Source organism: Dama dama, chromosome 24, assembly GCF_033118175.1.
Source record: "Dama dama isolate Ldn47 chromosome 24, ASM3311817v1, whole genome shotgun sequence".
In the NCBI taxonomy this organism is placed as follows: domain Eukaryota; kingdom Metazoa; phylum Chordata; class Mammalia; order Artiodactyla; family Cervidae; genus Dama; species Dama dama.
This window is the reverse complement of record NC_083704.1, coordinates 9,754,920-9,770,252: the sequence shown is the minus strand read 5'-3', so window position 1 is coordinate 9,770,252 and position 15,333 is coordinate 9,754,920. Positions and strand designations below refer to the sequence as shown.

General features: G+C 40.9%; 1 protein-coding gene across 6 annotated transcripts in view; it reads right to left on the bottom strand.

Annotated features, from left to right (window-relative positions):
• Positions 1 to 13,703, bottom strand: part of RBMS3 (RNA binding motif single stranded interacting protein 3) — a 780,234-nt gene extending 766,531 nt beyond the window's left edge. For 2 of the 6 annotated variants that reach the window (XM_061127659.1, XM_061127657.1), the window contains exon 1: positions 13,056 to 13,701. In XM_061127659.1, coding sequence (XP_060983642.1) covers positions 13,056 to 13,130 — 75 coding nt within the window. In that variant the 5' untranslated portion in view covers positions 13,131 to 13,701. Of the gene's footprint in view, positions 1 to 13,055 lie in introns of all 6 variants that reach the window. The other 4 variants (XM_061127661.1, XM_061127656.1, XM_061127658.1 and 1 more) reach the window with 4 other exon arrangements.
• Between the last annotated feature and the right edge of the window lie 1,630 nt (positions 13,704 to 15,333).

The following is a 15,333-nucleotide window of genomic DNA, read 5'->3' as shown; positions in this document are numbered from 1 at the left end:
TTAAAATAAGAATGTTCCTGTGGATATTTACATGGTATGGGGGGATAACAGATGACTATTACAGTCAATATCATCTGTCTTGTTTTGTTTTGTTTTGGCCACACTAGGTGGCATGCAGGATCTTAGTTTCCTGACCAGGAATCGAACCCAGGCCCCCTGAGATGAGAGTATGGAGTATTAACCACTGGACCACCAGGGAAGTCCTCATTTGTCTTGAATAAGAAAAAAAATAGACCAAAAGATGGGCCTAGTACTCAACCCATCTCCTAGCTGCATCTGCTGAGTTCACCTCCTGATACATCCAACTCTCCACCAACCCAAGGAAGGAAGCCACATATATGAGTGGATATTCTTGGCAGGTGTTCAAGAATGGCCTCTCCAGTTCCCTCAAACCACCACCACTGCCATTTACTCCTGACCTCCTTGCTTTTACTCATCCCAAATTTCCAAATACTGGCTAGGCTACTTACCCTGTCTTTGAAATGCACATCTGCCCTTCCAAGTTGGCACGTGTTCTGATGTTCTTGCCAGCGTCTTGGGAAGCAACACTGCAGCAGCCTTTCCCTTCCCTTCTCTTCTCTTCTCATCTTTTCTACTAGTTTCTGATTCAGCTCACCTGCTAGCTATCACAGTAGGTTCATTAGATAGTATACAACCTATCTCTAGCCAACAGTCCAGGGTCCACAAGTTTCAGGGGGAAAAGGTGGAGTAGGGTACATCAATTGATGTAAGTATTGAATAAAAAGAGGTTCTTTAGTAAGACTGACTTCTGGTACACAAAATGCCTTTTGACATAAAGCACTGCAGAGGTGAAAGCAACATTCAGAATCTCTGGTTTTGAATATTACTTCCTTCAGCAACAGAGGACTGCATGAGACACATTGAATGATGTGGATTAACGCATATTAAAATCCTTCTGTCATCCACTCGGCCTGCACCAGGCACTCTGCCGATCCTGTGGGGGCATTCATAGATGAAGACCCTGTGGTCCTAGTCCTCAGGGGGTTCACAGAATAACCCTGACACAAAGCTGATCCTGATGAGCAAAGGTACATTTGAAAGCCAGAAATAAATTTGCAACCAAGCAAGAAAACAAAGTCAAAATCCAATCCAACTCTACCCTGGAAACAAACAGAAAAAAACAAACAACAACAACAACAACAAAACCAGAAAGCAATAATGAAAACGATAAGAGGGAACCGAGAGGAAAGAGAACCAAAAGAAAGAAACAAGTTTCGGAGTTAACGGCAGGGAGCCAGGAAGGCAAACCCACAGCAGTGAAGCTGAGGAGGGGAAAGGGCTGAGAGGGAAAGTAAAGAGCAAGGGCGCTGGAAGCTGTGACACAGAAAGAAAAGGGGTAGTTTCCCAGGGAGGAGGGTCTGGGGAAGGCAGGGAGATGGAGAGAACGCAGTGTCAACATGAGGTCACTGCAGGCAGACATCCTAAATGGAGTAAGGGTGGAGAAATCAGTACAAGGGACTTGGCAGAAGAGACAGACCATGAATAATAATAGCAGTACCAGCCAATCTTTCTTGGACCTCTACTGATCTAAACCTCAATGACCATGTTGAAGTCTAGACACTCCTTCAAAAGGACCTACCCTGTAACCTACAAACGTGCTGATAGCCAGGACACTGAAACATCACTACCTCATGTCTTCAATCTGATGGCCCCATGGGTCCCGGGGCACATCGTCACCCTCAAACAGCAGGCCATGCGGCTAGCACTTTGCATTGGATGCTTCTCATGCCAACACAGTTGTGCCGGTTTTATCACTTATGCTGTTGGGTTACTCCACTCAAAGTCAGATCGCTTCTACACAGAACAACATAATTTCACTCATGGTTATATTTTTGAGCAGATAAAAAAATTTTATGTGAATGGTTTATATACAGACATTCCAAAATACATGCAAAAATTTTATTCCAAAATCCTTCTAAAAAAACCCTTGTATCCAGTCCAAAGCATCAATAAGGCTTTTATCCAGGGCATCCGTGGGCATGAGTGATGAGTAAATCAGAACAAGAAAAGCGGGTGTTGTATGTTACCAAAGTGCATGTGTATGCGCCGGCAGAACAAGGCACTAAGCCGTCCTCAGAAGCACTGATTTTTCACTTTTTCACAAGACACCAAAAATCTCAGCTATATGACTCCCCCAAGTCTAATTCTATTAATATAGTCATATTACAGTGTTTTTCTCCCCCAAGGATGGTTCTTCCATTCCTAAACTATCACTTCTTTGTCAAACAGCCCTTACCCTTTGCCTTTGGAAAGGAAAATAGTCAGATTCCAGAAATGTCCAAAAATAAATTAGAGCTTGGTAATTTCAGCCTTTTATTTTCTATTTCTTCTTCTGTTTTACTTTTGTTGGTGCCTCTCATAAATCACTTGTAAAATTAAAATCATGAAACTGACATTTTTTTCTACCATCCTGTTGACAGCCTCATCAGTACAAGCTCTGAGGATCATTAGAATTTCCACGATATAATCAATAATTATGAAATAACTGGGGGGGGGGGATTGGAGTCAATCTGTCAATGATATTTCTAAAAAATTCTATCACAAATAATGGAGAACAGAATTTATATCTATCTTGCATAATATATTTTCAATGTATCTTATTAGATCAGATGAATATACCACATTTTTGAAAGAAAGTGAAGACTATTAGTCATCCATATTTTGATGAGACTCATCCCTCTCTGCCATCCACTGGTAGCAAAAAAAAATTTACCAGACCTGAAAAGAACAGGTATATATCTCCCTATTTTCCCCTCCATATTTCTCAGTGATCATCTAGCCTCAGAGAAAAGCAGAACCACTGTAGCAATTCTTAGACCTTCCAGAAATATGTGTGTGTCTTATGTTTGTGAGAGAGAAATCTAAGCTTATTTGTTGAATCTGCTGATGAAATTTGGTGAGATTCTGGCTAGAATGCCAGGAAAGAAAACTGAATAATTCAGTGGAGAATCAAAACATTGGGTGATTATGAGAATTCGTCCTTCAAGATTGTGGAGGGGAGGGAGTTTTCAGGTGTGAGCATATGCATGGGGCTGAAGAGCCCGAGACAACTCCTTCTTGACTGAGGTGAGAGGAGAAGGCCATGCTCTGGGCCTGTTTTATTGTTGTTGTTGTTTTTGCATTACTGAAAACAATAAAAATCAGAATAAAATTGAAGGGAGTATCACATGTGGCTTAGGGCTAGAGAAGCAGTGTCTTCAGGATGCCCCTCACTTGTAACGGTCATGGGGGTTCTGACTGGGGCATGCATCTGTGCAGGCATGTCTGCTTTCAGAGGCACATAGATGCTGTAGGGCTGACAGGGGCCTCCGGAAGCAAACTAAAAAGAAGTCATTCAGGGTGAATGACCATGGACTTGGGGAACAGGAGGAGGTGGCCGTTTCCATGCATGTAAAAATCCCATGATCCTGTTTAGAGACAGAAGAAAGATTATGGTTATTTAGAAAGATTATGCCATAAAATAACTATTGTGCCAGGGACCTGCCTCCTGCTTGGACCCTCAGCTGGGAGCCCATGGAAACACCTGTACCAGTCAAGCTGGCTTTCTTTCCAATTGATAAACAATTCCACCAACTACATAATGAAAAAACTCTGTGACCTAGCACCCAGATCTGGAACACTCAATTGCTGTCACTGCCAAGGGTCAATGCAATGTGTCTGCTTGTGACATACTTTAGCCAAAGAATGTTAATGACATTTTCCAATAGACTGTGTTGTTTAAACACATGTCCCTCCCTGGAAATTTGGGATTACTAAAATACAGAGATACCTTGAATGTCAAAAGGTCACAGTAGGCAGAGATATGGCCAGCTTTTCAGATTCTCTGAACACTTTAAGGACCTACAAAAGCACTGGCAAGATGAGAAAAATATCTTGCCTCCAAACAAAAACGAAAACTCTAAAACCAGAATCAGCAAACAATTGTTTCTACAAAGCATAATACACTGTCAACTTTATTCATTGTTCTATTTAGTAGAGGCCAAAATAATCTTTCTTTGTACCTCAAGAAAATCTATCTGTAGATTAGATTTTTCCATTTTGTAAGAACACCTGCATATGCAAGATGATAAGTGCACATAAATTCACAAGCACACATAAACTAATTTTCCCATACCCAGAGAGTTTCAGCAGCAAAACTACAAAAACTCTTTCAATATTTTATTGCAAAAAATCTAATTTGATGTGGAATGTGAGTACATTTTAATATGTTTAATATATCTGTTGAGAAGTGGGGGCTTCCTAATGTGTTCAGAGAATATGAAGATTTTAGAATGACCCTTCACTTCTCTCATTCTTAAAGGATATCTCTAAACTTGGAAAAAAAATTCTTCCCTGATCATGGATAAACAACAAGGTCCTACTGTATAGCACAGGGAACTATATTTAATATCCTGTGATAAACCATAATGGAAAATACTGTGAAAAAGAATATTTATGTATAACTGAACCACTTTGCTATACAGTTGAGAGTAACACAAACGTGTAATCAAATGTATTTCAATAAAATTGTTTAAAAGCATCAAAATTCTTCCCTGTTCACTGACCTCTCCCTTTGCACTTTTTCCTTATCTTTTTCTAACTTATCAACAAAGTTGAACAGAGAAATTTTCCCTTTCTGGCCAGAAAGGGAAATTTTCCCATTGCTAACACAAGCCCAATTGTCTCCCGACAGATGAATGATAGAGTTTAGATTCAATGGTTAACTTTTTGGAATAAATTGAGAAAAGGACATCAGAAATTTATTCTTTTCAGATTTCCCTCTCTACCTAGATTACAACTCAGCATCCTTATTTCTGAAGGCACAGTCTTGACTGGTGTGCCTGACAAGAGACCCAGGGGCTCAAAGCCAAGACCAAGGCTAACCCAGGAGCTGTCATAACCCTTCAAGGGACTAGCACCAAGCTAAAAAAAAGAAAAGTATTTTTCTCATATCTCAAGAAGAAATTCAACATCATGGATATGTCATAGGTTTTCCTTGTATGATATCCTTGAAAATGGTCTCCAATTTTCCTCTAAGCTTTGTGCAGACTGCTTCAAATACTTCATCTACTCAAATCTATTTGGGACTATTTGCTTGGGAGGAAAAAAAAAATGAAATTACAAAATAAAGAAGAAGAAAAAAGAAGTATATTTGCTTGAATTTTAAGTTATCTTATTTCTAAGTGATATTCAGGGTGCCACCATCCAATCTCTGTGAATAAGTTTCGAAAGGGGCAACTGAAGCGTATACGGACATCAGTAATAGCCTCAGATACGACTTGCCTACATAAAAAATGCTTTTAAGAAATCTTAAATAGTTCCAGAAAGCCAGATAGTTAGCATTCTGTTTTCCATTTTCCTTCTCACTAAATTGTCATCCATCAGAAATATGACTAAGATAAATAGACAGCAGTCCCCAGATAAAAATAGGAAGAAAAATCTCCCAAATCCTCATTAAATTCTGTATGTGATCCATACTCAGCTTGAAAACTACCAGTTAAGGATGAGACAATGAAAAGGTCCCCTGCATCTGGTAATACATGCCAATGTCTTAACCCTACAGTATAATGATGGGAAAGCACAATCTAGAACAAGTTAAAAATCACTTGCCCAAAACAATTACCACCAATATTTCAAATATCATAAGATTCCATTTTCTTCTGTTTTACCTTACTTTCCACACAACAGGGAAGAACATTATCAAAGTTGCCTTGACTGTGTATGTAGTCTAGCTTAATTTTGGTGTTTCTTAGTCATTCATAAGGGCTACCCTGGTAGCTCAGCTGATAAAGAATCTGCGTGCAATGCAGGAGACCCCAGTTCAATTTCTGGGTCAGGAAGATCCCCTGAAGAAGGGATAGGCTACTCACTCCAGTATTCTTGCCTGGAGAACCCCCATGGACAGAGGAGCGTGGCGGGCTACAGTCCAGGGGGTCTCAAGGAGTCGGAAAGGACTGAGCGACTAAGCATAGCACAGTCATTCATAAAAACAAAATTCAAGGTTCCATTTACTTTCATTAATTCAGCTCACAGGGACTTGGGGAGGACTCAGAAGGGTACCCAGTGAGAAGAGGAAAAGAGAATGTTTTTGTTTACGTGTCCTGGAGAAGTTATGATTTTTCTCCTATGATACCATGCACTCTGATTACTAAATCATTTTCCCCTCATGCTTTAAAGTCTACTATTCAGAAATTCAGGGACTGGCAAACTCTAGTCAAAATAGTGTTTCATCTATCGATGGTTATTTCCACATGTACAGGGGCTCCTAGATTCATTCATGAAACTAGGGCTGTCAGGATTTTAATGAGATCAACTGATGTAGCCAAACATGCATAACCATTCAGCTCTTATGATACCTGGAGAGAGCAAGTCTTTGGATATGGCCTAATTTTATGCACTCAAGGAAGAAAACTTGAACCACAACAAAGCCAACAGTGCTGATTACACAGTGCCTGCAGCCTGGCCCCACCCCTGGGAACTGCTCTCCACCCACTCCTGGGTGACAGTGACAGGGGTGTTTCTCTGGGTTCTCTGGATTTAGATGTGGTGAAGGATGAGCTCCAGAGTTGACAAAGCAGCAGTTGATCTGCTCTGTAGAAAGCACCGAGGATCTGAACAAAAATCAGTGGCACAAATCCGAGGTCATCTGCTAAACGCCCCTAACACATCGAAGCAGTCTCATCTGTCTCCAAGCAAGAGTCACAGACACTAATCCTAGAAGGGATCGCAGGGAACTTGTCCCCGAAACCAACTCACTGACACACAAATCAGAGAATCCCCCAAAGAAAAGCAGGAGGAATGTCTTAAAATTCATTCTCCGTTCTCTGGAATTGGAGGTACACAAAAGGTTGATGTTCTGAAAAGCAAAAGTGCATTCAGTTATGATTCCACGTGCTATGTATTTCCTGATCAATAAATCCACACACAAAAAAAACTGTTAGGTGAACAAATTCTCTGCCAATACCACCTTGAAAAAGAAAACTTAAAAACCAAAACAAACAGAATTCAACTTATCTCGGTCCACCCCTCTTTTTGACTTTTTAAAACTGCTTTTGAATGTTTCACATATGAAAATCAACAGCCTATTCTATAGGCTTTTTCGAGACCCTGAAAATGATCACTTAACGTAGTAATCTTTTATTAGTATTGGTAATCCTGTAGCTTGATAATCTCTAGAAGACTAGAGATTAAAGTTTCCATGAACATTCTTTCAAAAACTTTGTAGTTAAAGCCTCTTTACTGTAACATATCCCTAAAGAAATAGAAGCAAAAGTTGTGTCTCCTTGTGTGACTATGTAATTTTTGACACCAGCAACAAAAGATTAATATTCATACCCTAACCTCAATTTTTCAAACATCTTAGAAAAGAATCACACTGCCACCTATATTGTTCTTTGTTGAGGATCCTTGCTATCACTCTTTAGTTTAGGGATAAATGGCTTGCAGGTTTTTTTTACAATAGTTCCATAGATTAAAAGTAGGAAAAAAAAAAAGAAGAAGAAGGAGAAAAGTATTTATTATTTCAAAACAGAAGGAAAGCTTCTTCACTTTTGCTTTTTGAATGTGTGCTTCACGGGAATAACTTTTATCTTCCATTTGCATTGCTTTCAGATCCATTCAGTAACTATGCATTTTGCGATGAAATGACATTCCATATTTAAAGTTGGTATTTTATGTCAGTTTCCATTTTCAAAGAGCATATTTTTAATCACATCCAAAATAGTTCAGCATTTTTCCCACTGCTGCCAAAAATAGCAGCACGTACCCTCCACACACGTATCATAACTCATATCCTCCACAACACACTTATCACACACACGAGTGCGTTTCTGCTCTTGTCTCCCCTCAGCCCCATCTGTACTCTTGCTGTGAACAGCTATAGCATAAAAATGTCTCTTTTCACATGCTTTTGATATTACACTATTTAATCACATACAGCTGTGGCTTATAAGACTGTTACAAAACACAATTTTAATGTAGTACTCGAAGCCAATTTTGGATAAACATCAACCATTTACTCTGAATCAGAAGTCCAACACTCCAAAGATTTTTCTTTTAAAGGAAAAGCCTGGTTTTCTTAGAATCTGGCATGGGCATCATTGTGACTGAGCCCTCTCTCTGCCAAAGAGACTGATAATGTCAAAAAGGATTGTGTAAATCATATTAGTACAAAACCAAAGCTTTTCAGAATTCCTGGAGCCAGAGAGACCTGAAATGATGTGTATCGTCCCTTCTCTTTGGCCTCTTCCTCACACAGCCTCTACCTCCAACGCTCAACTACATTTTATTACTTCATGGAAATATTTTTGAGTTGAAATTCTGTTTTTTCTTTTTTCCAAATTGAGAGAAAGTGAAAGGAAAATGTGTTGGAAAGATACTGTTCAAAGAAATATACATGGTGTTTCTCTTAAGTTTGGGATTAATCTGGAAAAGAAAAAAACATCAACTTTCTTACCTTTCTACCCCTTTTAGTAGGCACTAGACTTAGTGTTGTGAAAATGGTGACTACATTAGAGAAAAGAACTTCAACAATAACAAAGATTTGTAGAAGTAAGAGAAAAAAGAAAACTGAAAAGGGAGGGTAGCTTCTTATTACGTTTCTCTCATTTTTAAATCAATTACAATAGTATGCATTCTAACATGAAACACGATGGATCATCGTTTCACACTATCGTATCACCCTCCTACAGTGAAAGACATTTTTGGAGTTATTCCTAAAAATTCTTTTACTGGAAGATTTTTAGAAAACCAGTTTTGTACATTTCAGCCTCTCAAAGGAAAACAGTACTTGGGAGTTTTCAAGGCTGAAATGCACAAAACTGGTTGGTAACTGGCAAGTTACCAACTCCAACTATCAATGCAAATCTGGGACAGGAAGTACGAAGGAAATTCTAAACTCCTTCCCTCCCTCTGCAAGATTTTCTGTGTTTTCATGTGCAAGGAATGTGTGAAGAAGGGTTGTTTTGTTTTGCTTTTGCAGGATCTGTACGTTCACATGGGTAAGAGTATCTTGGCCCCACAGGAACCTCCCTCTTTCTCTGCCGACCCCCTAAGCCTTCTGTTTTCAAGGGTCTGCTCTTTTCATGGCACCACGGGGCTCCAGCTAGACTTTCAGAGCTGGGCAGCTGTCCAGCTGCAGATGGCTGGAAATTCAGCTTGAGGTCAGTGTGCTGGTGGAGAACGGCTCCTCCACCTGACCCCGACTTCACACCAGGCTCTGAGCAGAATCTGAGACCCACCAGTTAGGAAGCCCTTGTCAGGGTACTGCATTCTGAACCCCTTTCTTCAAGGTCTTCTCGGGAAGCAGATGGCCAAACGCAGGGGGCAGACTGATGAGAAACTGCACTAAACTGGGAGAAACGTAGTGATTCGGTGTAAGTGTGGAAAAGGAAGAAAAGACAAAAACTTTCTGTGTGTGCCTGGGTGAATTTTAAAGTTTCATGATGACTAAAGTTTTCCAAATATCACATATGAGAGAAATATTTATGTCTCAACTACAAAATATCAATTGACCAGGTCGTGACCATGTTTTAACTCTTTTTAGTTTGCTCCATTCAACTTGTTCTTCCAAGAAACCCCCTCCCACAAAGTACCTCAAATTCAGACTGAAATTCACCCTGGACCATAACAGAAAAGCAACAGGTTGGCTATTGGAAATAGGGTGTAACAAAATCCTTGAGAAATATTACAAGACAACTTAATCACATATCGTTACGTATCACTCAGCTAAGAAACAATTTTTTTGGTCTCTTTTCTCTAAAACTTAATTATTCTGGGTGGTCTTCCAACAGCAAATTTGGCTTCCTGAAACTTTTTTTTGGAAATCCAGTTATGGGAAAAAAAAAAAAAGAAATCCAGTTATGTCTCTTATTTAAATATAGTGACCTGTCACCAAGATTTCTTCATTACTTCTAAATAAAAGTAATGTTCTTTTTAGAAGTTGCTTCTTTGGGTAGGAAAAAAAAATTGGTCAAAAAGAAAATCGACAAGTGACAACTTTAAGTGTAGGTCTGGGAGAGTAAGTTATAGCTACAAGTCAGCCACGGGTTTTCCTTTTATTTGATTGACTCATGTTTTTCTAATGTAACATTTCAAGCATCTGGAAATTTATTCAAAGAAAGAAAAGCATAAATATCTTCTTTCTTTCTTTTTTTCTAAGCAACAAAGTGAAGAGATTGACTCTAATGTGATGGGTAAGAAGTGGAACAGAATAGGCAGGGAAGTATCACAAGTTTTTTCTACAACTTTAAGTGCATTTGAGCAAATGGAAGACAAATGCATTTATTTCAAAATCCATTTTCATTTTCTTTTATCATAAGAGAATAGTAGCTGCATCTGACATACATATTTAGGTAGAAAACGAAGGCTCAGTATTCTGGCATTTTCTAAATGAATACAATAATAAACATTTAAGTTCTGCAAAATCCCATGAAGATTTTCCACCCAAAACTAATGTCAGCAAATGGCTTTTGTGCCTGAGTTAAAAGCACCTGCATTTAGAGAATAGTTTAAGGCATGGTGTCACCATAATATGATTTTTGTTGTCAACCATAGAATTCTAATTTTCTCAAGCATAAATGTTCTTTATGTATCAGCATGATTTTAAATAGCAATGATTTTAAAATTATATTCTACCTACAAGCTAAGGCAGGAAGGACAGTGGATTTTATGGAATTCCACCTACGTTTACCAAATAAATCTAAGATGCATGCAATTCCTTCAGAATTACTATAGATTATATTTTGGGACATACGTGAAAAAGGAGCAAAAGGTGCTACTAAGATAACCCAATTATTTTCACACTATGCTGGAGCATGATGAGACTTTACTACACTGCGTTCACACTGTCAGAAAGTTCCCGAATTTTACAATACTGTACATTGATCATCCCCCCCCACCCCCGAGTGCCCACGTTCCCATAGAGGGCATATTTTCATATCTTCAGCTTCCAGGAATGTCATTAACGCCTGTCATTTCAGAGCCACCGTCATAATCGACAACTTCACAGCTCTGTCAGAATTTTACAATGTAATAATCAATATGAACAACCAAGATAGCCAGAGTAACTGATCTTACATACTCTTCCACCCTGACCTGATTACCCAAATATCAGCTGAGGTCACCTAATGGATCTAACTTCTCTAAAAATGTTCCAGAGTTGATGGCTTTGACTCGCTTGAAAGTAACAAGATCCAGATGCTCCCTGTCTACACAGCACTACACTGCAGAAGACCCCAAAACAGATTATTTTTTTAAACTCCCTCTCGATTTTTCTGGATCTCTTTTCCTCAACACCCCATGTTTCCTTTTTACCCCAAACATACATGCACACACATACGTACACACATACTTCCCACCAGTGTAGCTATGTATCTTTATTATAAGGTGCCCGACATTATTTCTTGCTAGTAATAGGTTAAAAGAAATCTTAAGTCAAAAAGCCACCATTCCATTTATTCCATTCATTTTGATGCAAAGTTTCTTTTCTGAATAGACTTCATGGTAGAAAATAAGAACCAAAAAAGAAAGCATGAATTTTGAAACATTTGGAAAAATTTAGCCAAATGACTAAAAGGGATGGAATGTTGGATATTTTTCATGCAACCCTTGAGTGTGTTGTTTTTGTTTCTTTGGGGGATGAGAAATGACTATAAATTTCCCGTTTGTAACTTGTCCTTGCTTTGCCATTTCCTTAAGGAATCCCCCAAAGGGTTAAAACTCCAGCCGATGGAGCAGGAGGGCTGGTCTATTTATTTCAGCAGCAGCCCAAACTAAACGCTCACAAAGGCAAAAAGCAGTCGACCTTGCAGGGGCAGGGCAAATTATAGAGCGACTAAGGAAGGAAGGGAAAAAAAGAACAATCTTTAATATAATACTGAAAGTCTGCTGCCCGCTTTGGTTTACAAATCGGCATTGTTTGGTGAGAGAGTAAACGAGAGTTAACCACAGCATGATTACCAAACCCTAACCAGGGCACCCAGACCCGGTGACAGCTCAGATCACTCAGGCACGCCTTGTTCACTCCCTGCGTGTTTATTTATTATAAAGAGCCCAGTAGAGTACGGCTAATGCAATGCAAAATAATATCATGCATAAAGAAATACACTCCATGCATTCAAGGGGGAACAAGCAACCTCCCCACCCCTCCCCCAAAATCAAGTCCGATGTAATCGACAAATTGGAGCAGTGATTTCACACCTGAGAGTCTACCATGTCTGAACTGAAGGATAAAGTTCATGGTTGGCACGACCCACTGCTCAGTGACGTGGGCTTACCACTGGCCCCCTCATGATCGCTTGAGCACACACGGAAAGCCTAAACTATTTAACCAATTCATGTCTAATTATCATCACTTATTTCATCCTATTTCAAGCCCCAGGCCTTCTGATGGTAGCCAACACAGAAACACCAAGCTTCTAAAAGTAAAGAACATCTATGGTGAAGCTCCTAAATTTACTCTCTGGCATTCTGGCCATCTTCAATATAAAATAAAATATTTGAAGCCATAGGAAAACCAAAAATGCGCCCAAACAAACTCTGAGACTTGAGTTAACTGCTGTATACCTCCCCATGCCTGTCTTTCATTCTGCACTTAGCGATTAAAAGTTTGAGTCCCCCCCCCAACCCCGGTGTGTCCTATGCAGTGGGAAGAACCCTTTCAGAGCCGCAAACAAAGAGCAGCTCACCAGGAAAGCCCCTGAGATCGTATTGTCGTGCCCGGTCATCACTATTACGGTCTCCTTTTAACAACCCTGCCCATCTGCCCAGGGCTCGGCGAGTATCAGGAACATCGAGATGGCCAAACAACAACAAAGAAACTCAAGTGCAACTATTATCTCTCCTTAAAGAGGAAGCCCCGATTCTGGGCTTGCTTTCTTCTTATATCCTTCTCTGTTTCATTAACTCCATTGCTATGTTACTAATTTCAAAGAAGCAGGAAGAGCTGGTGGGAATAAGGGGAGGGGGCGGTAAATCATAATTCACACGCCCGTCTGCTTCCCACCCCAAGTGCAGAAGGACACCCCACTGCTGCCAGGCTGTGGGGCACGCCATACCTTGGTTTGGAGGTAATGAGGGTAGTAGTAAGTGTACTGGGGGTACATTTGTGGCTGATCCAGGCGTTTGCCCATGTAGCTGGAATCGCTATCTCCGAGGCAGGGAACTGGATGACAGGCTATGTGCCCCAGGCCGAGCTTCCTCTGGAACCACTATTCCTGACAGTCCCGATGACTGATGAGGCTTCCGAGAGTCTTCCAGCACTCGCTAGTTCCAACACAGCAAGAATTTTAAAAAGAAACACACCAAAAAGAGAAAGAGGCGGGGATCCGTAGGAAAAAACCCCACACAGTCTCCCCAGATCACGCCTGGGGTCCACTTGGGAGGAGGCAGTTTGTTCTCTACCCGGCTGTCCGTAGTGATGTCAATTGCCAGCGTTTGTAAAGGAAAACAAAAAAAATCAAAGTCCTTTTAGCAGAACTCGGAAATCTTGCAGATCAGCTTCCTGTCTCCTGGGTGTCTCTTTCCCCACCTTAAAGAAAAAGAAAAAAAAATAGAAAGAAAGAGAAAGAAGAAAAAGAAAAAAAGGGAGGGGGAGAAAAAGAAAGAAAGAAAAAGAAAAGGGAAAAGAAAAAAAAAAAAAAAAACCCTTGCACAGCTCAGTTGCCGCTGCGTCCCTCCCAGAGTGACATGGTGTTCGGGGCTCGTCCTGTCCTTTCATTCACGTCCCCTCCTTCCAGCCAGTGGGTGGGACCCGGACAGCCCCTCCAGGGAGCAGCGTACGCAGTCCACAAGGCTGCAGTCTTTCCTCCAAGAAAAAAAAAAGGCTGCTTCAACCCCTGCTGCCAGCAAAGTTGCGATTCCCTCTGCTGGCTATCTCGAATAGCAAAGCGGTTTTTGTAGCAAAGCTGCTGCCGCTGCCGCTGAACCCAGGGAACTCAAATGTGGGCGGTGGATGATTCCTTATCCTTCCCTCCATCCACCCCACACAAGGGCACAAGAGCTGCCTTCTCTGCTCTGCCTGCCAAGTTTCAAGGTAAGCCACACTGCGAAACCAAACACGGCAGACCCTGGGAGGGACCGGAGGACGCAGGGAGGAAGGGAGAGAAGGGGGAAATCCAGGCAGACGGACTGAGCTCGCTGGTGAGAATGGAAAAAAGTGCGTCCCGGAGGCTTTCCAAACCTGTGAACACACTACAGCCAAATGAATCCGAGACCTGCTTTAGAAACTAACCTTTTACTTAGGTTATAGAGGACGGTAAGTACTGAGGAAATGTTGGAGTCTACTCCAGGACTGCTCTTCACAAGCCAGGCAGCGTCAGATCACCATGGCCAACTTATCATAGCAGATACAGTCCTTCTGATCCTTACATCCATTTTCTAAAAATCAAAAGAGGCGTCCCCTTCACTTTATGATTGTCTTGATAAATAAAAGCACTGTTCCTCTTACTGTGTATCTCTTTATGATTCACGGGTCCTTTGCTCACTTTCCTGATAACATCACACACACACATACACACACAGAGAAAAAAGAACGAAAATCATCATCACTTGGCAGAGTGTTTCTCCACCAATAGCAAGTAGTCTTCTGACATGTCTATCAGCTGCTACATTATAATACAAATTGTTTCAGAGAAAATATATTTCCTTAAAGGGTCCCTTTTCAAGGCAGGCAAGGCTAAAATTAGACATACCAGCTGTGTTTTGCTGAGGGCTCACGCATGCCCAGAGCGTGGGCAGACAGACCAGCGCTGAACTCCTCTCGACTTTGTCAAGCCCGCTCTCTTCTCCCCAGCCCAGAGTCGCCTTTTCAGAGAAAAGATTCCTGGTACCAATCCAGCTTCCTAGACAAGGAGATCAGAGGATATGGTCCCACACGCAATCCGGGGTCCATCCACTCACAAGCCCTACCTCCCTGTAGGTAATGAGCTTCCCGCGGGGGTCTGGCTTCTGGGAGCCGTGTGAGTGCACACAGGGTCTTTGGAGGCAAAATCACAATCACGACGGTGTATATAGAAGTTTATGTTTGACTCTGGACAAGAACGACCATAGGAAGGAATGAAGGGGAGAGGGTGGAGAGTATGGGTAAAAGCCCTGAAGCTTTTAGAAAGCATTGAGAAGCATTGAGAAAATTAAATCTCTGCCACTGTTTATACGTTCTTCTGGGCCTCACTTGTCCCGTCTAGAAAATGGAACTTCTTCCAACTCACCTGACTGCAGACAGGTGGAAGAGAAATTCCGTTGACAAATACTAAAGAGAAATTCCGTTGATTTCAAATTCCTTTGCAGCATCTCACTGCTGAGACAATGGAGTTCTGACTTCTGGTATAGTTTTCA